Source organism: Drosophila ananassae, chromosome XL, assembly GCF_017639315.1.
Source record: "Drosophila ananassae strain 14024-0371.13 chromosome XL, ASM1763931v2, whole genome shotgun sequence".
Lineage (NCBI taxonomy): Eukaryota > Metazoa > Arthropoda > Insecta > Diptera > Drosophilidae > Drosophila > Drosophila ananassae.
In genome coordinates, this window is record NC_057931.1 from 1061301 (window position 1) to 1073598 (window position 12298).

General features: G+C 53.8%; 3 protein-coding genes across 4 annotated transcripts; 1 reads left to right on the top strand and 2 right to left on the bottom strand.

Moving 5' to 3' along the window:
- The first annotated feature begins 1256 nt into the window (after nucleotides 1-1256).
- Nucleotides 1257-4579, top strand: LOC6503882 (protein O-mannosyl-transferase 2). The gene is made up of 11 exons (XM_001963739.4): nucleotides 1257-1678; nucleotides 1736-1819; nucleotides 1873-1957; nucleotides 2021-2125; nucleotides 2178-2286; nucleotides 2342-2916; nucleotides 2977-3183; nucleotides 3242-3482; nucleotides 3554-3702; nucleotides 3760-4189; nucleotides 4251-4579. Exons 1-11 carry the CDS (start codon nucleotides 1569-1571, stop codon nucleotides 4442-4444), a joined length of 2289 nt encoding a protein of 762 aa, XP_001963775.1. The 5' UTR covers nucleotides 1257-1568; the 3' UTR covers nucleotides 4445-4579.
- A 29-nt stretch (nucleotides 4580-4608) lies between these two features.
- LOC6503769 lies at nucleotides 4609-6676 on the bottom strand. The gene is made up of 3 exons (XM_001963740.4): nucleotides 5998-6676; nucleotides 5228-5539; nucleotides 4609-5167 (listed from the first exon to the last, which is right to left on the bottom strand). The coding sequence occupies exons 1-3, from the start codon at nucleotides 6562-6564 to the stop codon at nucleotides 4757-4759; spliced, it is 1290 nt and encodes a 429-aa protein (XP_001963776.1). The 5' UTR covers nucleotides 6565-6676; the 3' UTR covers nucleotides 4609-4756.
- Nucleotides 6677-9489: 2813 nt separating this feature from the next.
- Nucleotides 9490-11759, bottom strand: LOC6503768. 2 transcript variants are annotated; one of them, XM_014905587.3, is made up of 2 exons: nucleotides 10788-11759; nucleotides 9490-10720 (listed from the first exon to the last, which is right to left on the bottom strand). In XM_014905587.3, exons 1-2 carry the CDS (start codon nucleotides 10827-10829, stop codon nucleotides 9611-9613), a joined length of 1152 nt encoding a protein of 383 aa, XP_014761073.1. In that variant the 5' UTR covers nucleotides 10830-11759; the 3' UTR covers nucleotides 9490-9610. The 2 variants fall into 2 exon arrangements, with proteins under 2 accessions (XP_014761073.1, XP_001963777.1); XM_001963741.4 differs by having other exon boundaries at nucleotides 9490-10729; nucleotides 10788-11751.
- Between the last annotated feature and the right edge of the window lie 539 nt (nucleotides 11760-12298).

The following is a 12298-nucleotide window of genomic DNA, read 5'->3' on the forward strand; positions in this document are numbered from 1 at the left end:
GCATGGTCACCATTTGATGCTCTGCCACATTATTGCCCCAACGGATTGCCTCTTCAGGCTTTTCGGCTTAAGAGGCATCTCTTGCCGACATCCTTCCCCCAAAACACAAGGGTATTTGCCGAAGAACAATTAATTTGATTGAAGCTGCCACACCGCGTGCCGGCAACGTTTCTATCCAACAAATTGCTGTGCGGCCTGCTGTGGTGGAATCAACAAGCCGGAGCAGCAACAGCAACAGCAACAACACGAATGCAACAAGAAAGCCACAAGCAACAGCAACTGTGCAGCAAGCGTGCAATTAACTCTTGTGCGCCAAGATCAAAGCGATTAAAGCCGCCCTGCCCCGCGACTTAAACTTCCACTCGGATTGCCTCTGGACTTGTTGCGGCCTCCTCTTGCGGGACTGCACCGCGCTGGCCAGGAAGAGGGGGAGCCAGAAAGCGAGACGATGGCCAAGAGTGCCCGGCAATGCGGTGCACGGCCAACCCTAACGCTTTATCGTCATCCGCATCGGTGTTGTCGTTCATGTTCGTCTTGCCCCTAATGCACTGGGAAAAAAGTGTTATTAAAATAATCATTCCCAGAATAAACTGAAACGGGAGTACAGACTAGTCTTTCTCACTGTAAGAAGAGGTAAGGCATCTAGCAAGTTGGCCGAAAGCCAGAAAGCCAGAAAGCCGGTCAAGCAAACAGGTAACAGCGGGCTGGACTTGCCCCCTCGGAGGGGGCAGATTGGGCCGAAATAGTCCAATAGCCGGCCATTTGCGGGTGTTAAGTGCGGCTAAGAAGTCTGCTGCGGCCAAGCCAATTTTCCCAAAGCCTAATAGCCACAGAACGGATTGAGAGACAAATGCATCGCAGCCAGCATCGGGGACCACCAAATTGGCCATTAACATTGGCCTAGAACCGGTTCCACATTTCAATTTGTTACCAAGCTCGGTTCCCAGGAAGGAGGGAAAATTAAGAAGAAAAACATTAAAGTAATAATGCTTCCGGAAGTTGGCAGTTATTTATGTTCTTATGGCTTCTATTTAACGACTTATTACTGCAGAATATGAAATATATTTAGCTTTATAATATTTAGTATTAAAAATAATAAAAAAACTTGAGTGAAATAAATTAAACATCAGTTGTTTCGTTATCACTTTTGTAAGAAAGTTTAAAAGACAAAAACATAGCATACTTTTTGGCTTAGCTTGACTTTCTCTGCTGTCCGGCAGGGGCGCCACTAGTTTCCGTCTTCAAAGGCAAAGATCTTAACTTGGCTCTAAGAAACCGGAGCTTGGCAGTGATTTATCGATAACAGCGGCCAAAGCACCTCCGCCGCGAGCAGCTGGCCCAAAGTTGGTGGGCCAAAGCACAGCTAAGCCCGGTCCAAGACCGGTTTTGGCCACAAACGATGGAGACCAACAAAGAAGAATGTAACGAGCCGAAAGAGAAAGCATTCTCCAGCGATCACTCCGTTTGTTTTTGTTGACGTGTGCAGCGCATTTCTCTGCGTCCGAGGAACATGTCCTATTTTGTATTTGATTTAAATTTAAACTAAGAACTGATTGAGCTCAAAAACGATGGCTGCAAGTGTGGTGAAGGCTTCCAAGTGCTCCAGGCGAGGTTCCACTAAGGAACTGGCCAAGAATCCAGCGAAGAATGCATCCGATTCCAGCAACAAGGCCAACTGGTAAGTGGTACCAGCCATTCCCCACTCCTCTGACTCCTCTGAATTCTCCTCGGACAGGAACTGGGGTCTCCTTCTGGCCACCGTCTTCCTGATCACCTTTGCCACCCGATTCTACAAGGTCACCGAACCGGATCACATTTGGTAAGTGGGTCACAGCCAGAAGACAGTCTTCTCAAAAAGTATTCTCTCTCCAGCTGGGACGAGACTCACTTTGGGAAGATGGGGAGTTGGTACATCAACCGCACCTTCTTCTTCGATGTCCACCCACCGCTGGGAAAGGTGAGTTTCTCCTGGACTTCCAACGGGTAAAATGCGATTATACATAATCATATTCCTACCTAGATGCTGATTGGTCTCTCGGGCTACTTGACGGGCTACAATGGAAAGTTCGCCTTCGAGAAACCAGGCGACAAATACAACGAAACCCGTTACCAGGGCATGCGATACGTAAGTGGCTCAGATATGCAACTATTTTGTATCCTTATCCTGAAATCCCCAGTTCTGCACCACCCTGGGGGCTCTCATCATGCCCATGGGCTTCGACACGGTCTACGATCTGACCAGATCCCACGAAGCGGCCATTTTGTCGGCTGCCTATTTGGTCTTTGGTAGGACGCGATTACTGTTATCCTTTGAAAGTATTTCTCATCCTGATCCTTACAGACGTCGGCCTGCTTACCCTCAACCAGTACATCCTGCTCGACCCCATCCTGCTCTTCTTCATGATGGCCTCCATCTGGGGCATGGTGAAGATCTCGAAGGCCACCGCTGACGGCGCCTCCTACGGCCTGCGCTGGTGGGCGTGGCTCTTCTTCACCGGCACCATGCTGGCCTGCACGATCAGCGTGAAGTTCGTGGGCCTGTTCGTGGTCCTGCTGGTGGGCCTGCACACCGCCACGGAGTTGTGGCTCATCCTGGGCGACCTGGAGAAGCCCATCTGGGAGACCGCCAAGCAGGTGGCCTGCCGGGCCGTCACCCTCATCATCTGGCCCGTCTTCCTCTACACCGTCTTCTTCTACATCCACCTGAGTGTCCTGAACCGGAGCGGCAACGGGGACGGCTTCTACAGCTCCGCCTTCCAGTCGCGCCTCATCGGGAACTCGCTCTACAACGCCAGTATGCCCCGGGACGTGGCCTACGGCTCGGTGGTCACCATCAAGAACCACAAGACCGGAGGGGGCTACCTCCACTCCCATTTCCACCTGTATCCCAAAGGAGTGGGCGCCCGACAGCAGCAGGTGGGAGCTAGGTCTAAGGATTGAGGGTCTAAGGTATTAAAATTCCAAAAATCTCTTCAGATAACCACTTACACGCACAAGGACGAGAACAACAAGTTCGTGATCAAGCCCCACAACAAGCAGAAGGTACCCAAGGACAAGCTGCAGCTCCTCAAGCACGGAGACCTCATCCGGCTGGAGCATCTCATGACGAAGCGAAACCTCCACTCCCACGCCGAGCCCTCGGCCATGACGAAGAAGCACCACCAGGTCACAGGATACGGAGAGGTATGTACTCTTACCAACTATATAGTGGGGTTAGCCTCTAACCCAGTTCATATCCTAGAATGGCATCGGCGATGTTAACGACGTCTGGCGGGTGATGGTTGTGGGTGGAAAGATCAACGAGACGGTCCACACGGTGACCTCCCGGCTGCGGTTCATCCACATGGTGCAGAACTGTGCCCTCACCTCCAGCGGCAAGCAGCTGCCCAAGTGGGGCTTCGAGCAGCAGGAGGTGTCCTGCAACCCGAACATCCGCGACAAAAACTCCCAGTGGAATATCGAGGACAACGAGCACAAGCTGCGTAAGTAGAAGTCTTAAGTAGGAGTTTGTAGGCTTTTGGTTGTAATCCTCCATTTGTGAACCAAATCCCAGTGCCCAGTGTCAGCTTCAGCATCTACGCTCCTGGGTTCTTTGCCCGCTTCCTCGAGTCCCACGCCGTGATGCTTCAGGGCAACGCAGGACTCAAGCCCAAGGAGGGCGAGGTCACCAGTCGTCCCTGGCAGTGGCCGATAAACTACAAGGTAGGAATAGTCCTTAGCCTTCTTCGGCCAATAGTTTTCAGCCTTCTCGCCTTCCAGGGCCAGTACTTTTCCGGAAGCCAGTACCGCATCTACTTGCTGGGCAACCCTGTGATCTGGTGGAGCAACCTCATCTTCCTGGGCCTCTTCGTCGTGGTCTTTATGTACAACGCCGTCGTCCAGCAGCGCAGGGACGGCCTGGCCGAGGCCCAGGCGCTGGTCCTGGCCCAGGAGAGCCGCCGCTCTCCGTGTCCGGCCCAGAGCGAGGACAGCGAGCCCTCCACCACGGACGTCTGCAGCTGCTGCCCGACTCCCCCCAGCCCCCAGAAGCCCGAGCCGGAGGCTCCTCGCCAGCCATCGAGATCCTTGCAGGCCGCCGCCTGGCTCTTCGTGGGCTGGGTGCTCCACTACCTGCCGTTCTGGGCCATGGGCCGGGTGCTCTACTTCCACCACTACTTCCCGGCCCTGATCTTCAACTCCATGCTGACAGGTAGGTGTGACGAGTGGATGTGTCTATTCCGCAGAAGTACCTTCTTTTTTCCTCCCCACAGGCATCATCTTCAACTACATCATCCGGCCCCTGCCCAAGTGGATCCAGCACGTCCTGCTCGGCGGAGTCCTCTCCGTTCTGGTCTACAGCTTCGCCGTCTTCTCGCCACTGGCCTATGGGATGACCGGCCCGATGGCCAACGAGCCGAACTCCACGATGCACAAGCTCAAGTGGCTGCCCACCTGGGAGTTCTAGTTTAAATCGTCGGAAAGATTAGCTAAGAAATCACTACATACTCTTTTTTTTTAACAAACTTGCCTTCTAGAATAAATATTTATGAGAGAGAATAACAACAATCGATTGTTATCGATTTAAAGCTTTCCCCAGGAAGTCTGGTTTATTGTTTTTATAAAAAGATATGGTGTTTAATATTTAATATTTAGAATGCACTTAAGCCTACGTAGTTTAAAAACAAAAACAAAAAAAAGAGCGGCATAGCCTACTAAAGGACTAAGAAAAGGGAGTCTGGCCATCGATCAGTTATCGATAAGTTATCGAAGCAAGGGATCAATCGAAGATTCCCAGCTCGTCGAAGCGGCGCAGGGCGTAGCGCAGGGTGTCGGTGGTGCGGGGATTGGAGGAGAACATCAGCTGGACCTTCTTCTTGGCAAAGTCCTGGTCCGTGAGCGCCTCGATGCTGATGTCGTAGGAGTCCTCCTTCTTCATGGTCACCATCGGCAGGAAGGCGTAGGAGGAGAAGAACCCGTACAACTCCCTGGCCTGGATCTCGTGCTGGATGTCCGCGTAGCTGGGCACGAACTCCGAGTGCATCCTCTCCAGGCTCTCCCGCAGCGAGGCGTAGTAGGTCTGGATGAGGAACTCCCGCCGGTGGATGAGCACGTCCAGCTGGACGCTGCTGTTCAGGAAGAAGTTGATGTCGCAGCCCGGACTGCCAAAGAAGCTGTTCTGAAAGTCCACCTACAGGGACAAGGATTCAGGAGGTCAGGAGGAGCCTTTCGACCAAATGGTATCACTTACGAAGATGGCATCGATCGGCTTCGTGGGCTGCAAGTCGTCGTATTTGTACATGAAGTTGTTCACCCACAGATCGCCGTGGTTCAGCACCGTGATCTCGCCGGGCAGGGGCCGCCCGGTGGTGACCAGGTTCTCCTTGATGTCGTCGCAGTGGCGGTGCAGCTTGGTGGCCAGCACCTCGTAGCCCGGCCACTTGGCCACCAGGTTGGCCAGGGTTCGCAGCTGCAGGGTCATGAAGTTGATGAAGCGCTCGTTCGTCCGGATGTAGTTCTCGTCCAGCATGCCGGTGGTGAAGTGCTCCCGGACACTGGGCTCCTGCGGAAGGATTATGATTCCATTATAGTCTACTGTCTACTGCCTACTGTCGCTACAAAATAGAAGCCCTCCGAATCCCTTCTGGCATTGACGTCGGTGCTGGGTCATCAAATTTCTCATTCATGATAAAGTCGGCCGGCAACATCGCTGATTACTTTGTGATTCTCAGCCGGGTGGCACTTTAGATCCGTCCGATTTCAGATCCCCTATACTATACTCTTCCAAACGGATTGTGTAATGAGCGACTCAGCCAACAATTCAAAATAATGAATAAGCGCACGACGTACTAGCTCAATTGCGATTCGGTTCTTAAGCTCAGCCATTTAAGCAAAAATACTATACGCTCCGACCTTTGGAATCTTCTGCGTCTCGTGACCAGACTGGCCCCGCTTTATAGCCGACCTATAGCCCCTCGAATCCGGCCCAGCTCGCAAGATAGAGTGCTGGAAAAAACTCACCTTCTCGGCCAGGAGCATGGAGCTGGCGTGGAACTTGCCGAGCTTCTTGAGGATCACCACGCAGTGCTCCTCGTTGAGGCCGCTCTGGCGACTGGCCAGCTTGTAGCCGTACTGGGTGAGGTCGTCGAAGACGATGGTCTGGATGGGCTCCCGGGTGGTGTAGAGGCACTTGGCCCCGAACTTGGAGCCGTCGCCGATGAGGACCTCCAGCTTGCCGAGGACGTCGAAGTAGAAGATCTTCTCGCGCAGGTAGACGGCCAGCTCCTCGAGGAACTGGGTGGCCGGGGTGATGGCGATGCTCTTCACGATCAGGGCCAGCTCCTCGTCCAGCTGCCGCTTGCTGCTCCGGTAGAGAGCCTTCGCCCTGTAGATCTTGCTGCAGTAGTTCTCGCCGCCCCCGCCGCTCGACTCTGCGAATATAATCTTCTTGATGTCCACCCGCATGTCCCGCAGGCCGTCCTCCAGGGCGGCCTTGAAAAAGTCCTCGTTGAGGTACTTGGGCGGCTCAGGACCCACTCCCACTCGTCCTCGCTGCATCTGTTTCTCGCTCTCCGCGTCCAGCTTCATTCTGGATTCAGTAAAAGTCCAGTTCCAGGTGCAAGTGCGGCTTCTCTGTGCGGTTTTCGGGGGCTGGACACCTGCTGTGCCGGTCGCGTCGCTTGGGAAACTGCGGAGGGCCAGGCGACTCCTCTAAATATAAGCCGGAATGGCCTGATAAGGGTCTCTGCCTCTGTCGGCGTCGCAGCCGACTACACAGATATAGCCTAGACTTGGTAGCTATATCTCTATGGCTATAGTAGTATAGAGAACACTGGAATAGATCAGAGGCTCTCCAGGTGGGGATTCCAGAGTGGGACCTAGTCTTCCAGTTATAGATCTTCTAGATCCTAACGAACTAACTATCTTTTTCCGTATTTATTCCATGTCATAGTTGAGACATGATGACTATGATGACTTTCATCTGAGTATTTCATAAGCTTAGCCCATAGATCATCCCAACACCCCAAGCACCAATTAACTCATCAGGCCCAACTAAAAGTCTAATCTATTTTGGAAGACGTTGTAACCCAGTTCCGACCTGATAAGAACTATCAAAATAAACTATAAATCAGCCGGAAGGGTCGTTAAACCCGCATATAATATAGACTAATTATTATAGATGTTGTCCCAGAAATCGGCAGACGAAAAGGCCTACCAGGAAAGAGTGCTGTGTGGTCTAATGGAGGGAGTTGCTGATGGTAGTATCGGCTATTGATACCACTGGCCAGGTCCATGGGTCCATGGCTGAGGCCCCCCTTGCTGAGAGCCTCTGGCCGTCCGATCTCCTCTCGAATGCCGCACACATCCGCACCATGCGGCACCTAGGCGAGCCATTGACGTGGTCCGCATACTCCAGAATTCTATATTCCGAACCGGCCATAGAAGTACGTATACGGCGCACCACATAGATCGGAACACCTACACCAGTGCACCTGGAGGCGCTGTCATTGGTCTAATGATAAATGCGTCTGACTGGGGCACTTTGGACACACCGCAGTGTAGTATGTACACCATCCCGATCCCCAGCTCTGATTAAACATACTTCTTCTGCGCATTTTCGGAATACACTTCTTGCCGAATCTCCAGACCCTGGTGCGCATAACCTTCTATTAAAAGAAAGCGGAACTGGGGCCGCTCCACAGAATTCTTGGCACTGGAGCGACGCACCTGCGGAATACTCAACTACTGGGGATTACGAAATCCGACAGGCACGTGGTCGGATTCCGGGCACTCTGGGTGTGCTAATCAGCCGACTATTAATCAGGTTTTAATTAATTGCAATCGGTTGTCGGGGTGTAAGGGTGCGGGGGAGTGCAGGCCTCCGGGAGTCCTCCGAAAAGTATGCTAAAGGATCTCACGGAGAGATAGTGTCGCGGGATGCACCATTTAGAAATTCCCAGTCCCCTGAAGTTGATTGATAGACTCCGGCTCCGGCCCCGAAAACAAACAGCCGAAAGTGCAACGTCTTTGTGTTGATTCCCAGCGGAACAAATACTTTCGCCTATTCGCGAATATGCACTTCTCGGTGACCAAACAATTACGTCACCCCGGGGTTCGTGCCGTATGGCTCCCAAAGAAATCGGCGGTACGTGGACATTTGACACGATCCGATTCAGATAAAACCCAAGCTGAGGCAAGTCACCAGGGTGACGCAAACTGTAGACCCATTCCCGATCCGGAGTCCCGATCGAATCCGGATCGAACTTGACAACGATGGACCATCCCATTGGGACCGTCCCCGTCCGAGAGAGTATTCTGTGGATTCACGGTTCAGGAGATCGCGTCTGGGCGCAGTCTAATTAGTTCCCGTGGCGTCTGGCCGGTTCGGCTGGAACTACTTGGACCCGGGTCCGGTCTTGACCCCTCTCCGCCGATTGTGCATAGCCGTACTATGTCTCGCGCGGGTCGCCAACTAATCTGCCAAAATGACGCATGGTATAGGGTCTAAAAATAAGCAGCAAGTTAGCAGCAGATTCCAACTGAATTATTACCGTGGCAGTGCCGGAGCGACCTGTATCCATATCGCTAGCAGTCATGTGGCTCTATAGGTGTTTCAGATTGCGATGCTGTTTCCGAGGGGCGGTCGGACGGCTAGGAACTGGAATCGGAATCGGAATGGGATGGGAGATGTCCGGGTTATCGGGTGACCCCTGAAAGCGAAAGCTGCCAACGGAAACCGGCTCTCCGATACAGGCTGTGTGTCTGTGTGGGAATTAGGATCAAAGCCAGTTTCTGGAAAAGTTCTGGAAGCATAGCTGGAAGCATACATGGAGAGGTGACCTACGATAGCCACTATAGACTCTTACTATCGGGCTGTTTGTCTAGCCCTAAGCAGGCAAATATAGAACCTTCACACACTTCCACCGATCGCATAACTCCGCCAGAACAATAGACAGTATCTGGGTAAACAAGGCTTCTATCTGAAGATCGGCCTGCCCGGCATATCTCGACAGATAAACCCCGCGATTCTTGACACCCTTTTCCAATATCACATGACTAATTGAAGGGGATATAATAGCCCCTCGAACAGTGCAGGATATGGCCGTAGCTCGCAGGGCCGTAGCTACCAGGAGCGACTCCCGCCAGAACCCCCTGGCGGAGCCAGTTCCAGGCCTCGAATTGTGTCAAAACTCAAGTAGCAACGAGTGTTTACTTAGCTTTTCATGTCATATCTGCTGCGGTTGCTGTTTTATGTTGTTTTATTTACTGCGAGTGCTATTGTTGCCCTGCCGCTGTGGGCTGTTTTTAAGAGGCGGCAGTCGCGGCGTGCCGCCACCAAAGCCGAAATGATTGCGATAGAGCACTAGATGAGATAGTACGTCCACTGGCGAATTATTTGCTGCGCAAAAAGTGCATTAAACTTGAACCAAATGCCAAGCGGCGGCTCCGATCCCAGTGCTTCACTGATCCCGGCCAATTAACAAACGCCAATTATCAAGCACGATTATCAAGTACTCTGTTCCAAGAACGCAGGTACGAGCCCTCGCCAGGTGAGGCCCGGGAGACCCATCTTTATTGGCGCTTCCCAGGCGACAGTACAATGGAATAACAATAATGAAAAGGAATCTATACCTTACTCGAAGGGCGGGAACATCAGCGGGCTGGAGGAGGGCGAGGAAACAGGCACGAACTTAGCGGATGTGGAGGCCACTTCCGCGTCCACGGCCTCGTCCTTCTTGGGGGCCGGCGGCAGACGGAACTGGGGCGGCGGCAACGGCCTGATCAGCGTCCCGTTGTCCTTGATGATGGGGAAGGGCGAGTCCTCGCTCTGGGTGACCTCGAAGGACAGGTTCAAGGAGTACGCCGTGGTGGTCTGGATGGTCGCAGTGGCCGCGGCAGCCTCGTTCCTCAGGCTCTGAAGGCGGCGATGCCGGTTCATGTTGTAGCGTGGGATGCGCGGCGGCACTGGAATCGGCTTCTGCACCGCCACTTCCTCTTCCCTAGGCTCCGGGGCGCCAGCCGCTGCTGCAGGACTTGGACCAGGCAAGGGCCGTGGCCCCCCTTCAGCGGCGGCTCGCCGCTCCAACTGAGCCCCCTGATTCGGGGCAGCCTGCCCAACCATCACCTCCGGGAGGGCCACCCTGGCGGACCTCATCAAGTTGGCCAGGCGCGACAAGGAGTCGCCCGTAGTCTTCACCTCGAAGGGGCGCCACGGGCTGCAACCCATGCGGAACCAGTCGTCACGGCTGCGGCTCCCCAGGAACGGGCCATGACCCATAACCCCGTTGCGGTTCAGGCCCGGCCCGAAGCAGCTCGGGCGCGGAGGCACGTAGAGAAGGCTCAAGGGCGGCCGGATCTGGGAGTGGTTGCCCGCCGAGATAGAGGCCTTGATCTCGGCGAAGGTCTGGTAGTCGTCCACCCAGAGCGGCTGCGGCAAGTGGGGATAGTACTTCAGGTTGCTGGCGAAGTACGGCTCGTTGGCGATGTCGTCGTCGAAGACGTAGAACTTCTTCCAGTTTTCCTTCTCCATCTCGGTGGCGACCCTGGCCGAGTAACTGGCCCGGGCGCTCGCGGCCCCGGAAAACCCGCCCCAGGCCGGAAAGTCCGGCGGCTTGTACGAGGACGGGCCGCCGGAGAAACCGCTCCAGGCCGGAAAGACTGGCGGCTTGAACGCGGTGGGGCCGGTCGAGCGCCAGGAGAGGCAGGCCACGTCGGACTCCTCCTTCACGGTGGCGGCGTAGCTCTTGTTCAGCTTGACAAGTTAATATTTCACTTTTTCGCAAAACTTTCGCAGGAAGAGCACTACTTACCCACACGCCGGAGTGGATCTTGATGGGCTTCGGACGACTCATGACGAAACGAGGTTGCAAAACTCAAGAACTCAATCAAAAAACAGATCCGCACAATTAAAAATTGTTTAAAAATGATTCCCTGCGTGTTCTCACCAGAAGACGTTTGCAAATGCAATGACTTACACTTTCTGACCCCGCCTGGCCACTGACGTGTCTGGCGAAGGCTATTCCACAGCCTCCTTGGCTGGCTTTTGACAGTTTGGGTCGGTGCGAGTGACGTTTTGGCCAACACTGGAGCCAGGACAGTGTTCGAAAAGGACGATAGTTCTCGGGGCTCGCCACGCTGTGGGGTGACACGGAAAAAAGAGTGTGCCCCAACCCGTCCCAAGATTGGTAATTCTAACTTTTAAAGTCAAAGATAGTTTATTGTCTGGAGGTATGTGGGAAGCTCTACTAAAGGGGGGAGACTCGGCAGAGTCTGTGGGGGTCTAGGGACAGTACAGTCTTCCATCAGTCATGGCACGCCCCACTACTGCGTCTGTGACATCACCTCCGATGCGAAGCCTTTCAGTGTTCCCCCACCCGCCCCAGCGAGTCTGAAGCTCTGGTTAGTTGAGAGCCGAACGCCTTTCGGAACGGATCGCCAGCCAGAGCCCGACCTGGATGGAAGTGGGTTAATCGCACCGGAATTACCGAGCCACGCCGAAAATCCCCACCCCGGTGAGTGTGCGCTGAGGGATTTATGGCCTCCTGTCTGTCTGCCAGTCCAGACGGCCTGCCTGGTTCCAGAATAAAAGCCAAGAGCAAATTATAAACAGAGTGGCTTGCTCCACTTAACGAGCGGGCTCTTTGTTGGCATCTCTTGAAACTCAAACATGACACACTGACCCCGTTCTGGGACAAACGCAGTTTGTTTTCGTTTTCCGCCGTGGAGATCAAGTTTTAATTTCGCTTTTTGCGAGCGCTCTAATTCCGACCGGGCTGTGAGTCAGGTGTCTGGAATTTGAGGCGGGGCTCGGGCCCACCTGGGAGTAAACAGAACTTAGACTAACAGAACAGAGCAGTGGGGGAGTAAACAAGGCCTCTGGCGGGCCGTAGTGCGGGTCTCTGGCGGGGAGGCGCAGTTGGCAGTGGCCTTGGGAGAGGCAGAAGCCCCTGGCTCTGACTCTGATTCTGATTCTGATTCTGATTCTGATTCTGAATCTGAATTTCAAATGCAATCAGAACGCTTATCAAATCCAAACAGCCGAGTTCGCAATCAACCGGGAAAGCTTCGACTAGCCGGGTTCTACGCCCGCCGATTAGAGCTGTTGAGGTTGGAGGGAAAATAGCTGAAGTCCGGAGATACCTACGTTTCGTTTGAACGCAACGAGTGCTACCTGTGGAGGCTACCTGAGCAATCGCGGGCAATTCTTCAGGTGTCCTTTTCGCGAGTAGGCCCCAAAGCTTATGGCCAGGACACCAGATGCAACCAGATGCAGTTGCAACTGACGGGGCCATAAAATCCGGCCAGATCAGGGCCACAGGTA

What these genes read in the sequence shown, in the direction of transcription:
- LOC6503882 (XM_001963739.4), top strand. Translation starts at nt 1,569, where the DNA reads ATGGCTGCAAGTGTGGTGAAGGCTTCCAAGTGCTCCAGGCGAGGTTCC. An exon ending in TCCAGCAACAAGGCCAACTG is followed by an intron (nt 1,679 to 1,735) that starts GTAAGTGGTACC and finishes CTCCTCGGACAG; the next exon opens with GAACTGGGGTCTCCTTCTGG. An exon ending in AGGTCACAGGATACGGAGAG is followed by an intron (nt 3,184 to 3,241) that starts GTATGTACTCTT and finishes TTCATATCCTAG; the next exon opens with AATGGCATCGGCGATGTTAA.
- LOC6503769 (XM_001963740.4), bottom strand. Translation starts at nt 6,564, where the DNA reads ATGAAGCTGGACGCGGAGAGCGAGAAACAGATGCAGCGAGGACGAGTG. An exon ending in CCATGCTCCTGGCCGAGAAG is followed by an intron (nt 5,540 to 5,997) that starts GTGAGTTTTTTC and finishes ATCCTTCCGCAG; the next exon opens with GAGCCCAGTGTCCGGGAGCA. An exon ending in AGCCGATCGATGCCATCTTC is followed by an intron (nt 5,168 to 5,227) that starts GTAAGTGATACC and finishes TTGTCCCTGTAG; the next exon opens with GTGGACTTTCAGAACAGCTT.
- LOC6503768 (XM_001963741.4), bottom strand. Translation starts at nt 10,829, where the DNA reads ATGAGTCGTCCGAAGCCCATCAAGATCCACTCCGGCGTGTGG. An exon ending in AGATCCACTCCGGCGTGTGG is followed by an intron (nt 10,730 to 10,787) that starts GTAAGTAGTGCT and finishes TAACTTGTCAAG; the next exon opens with CTGAACAAGAGCTACGCCGC.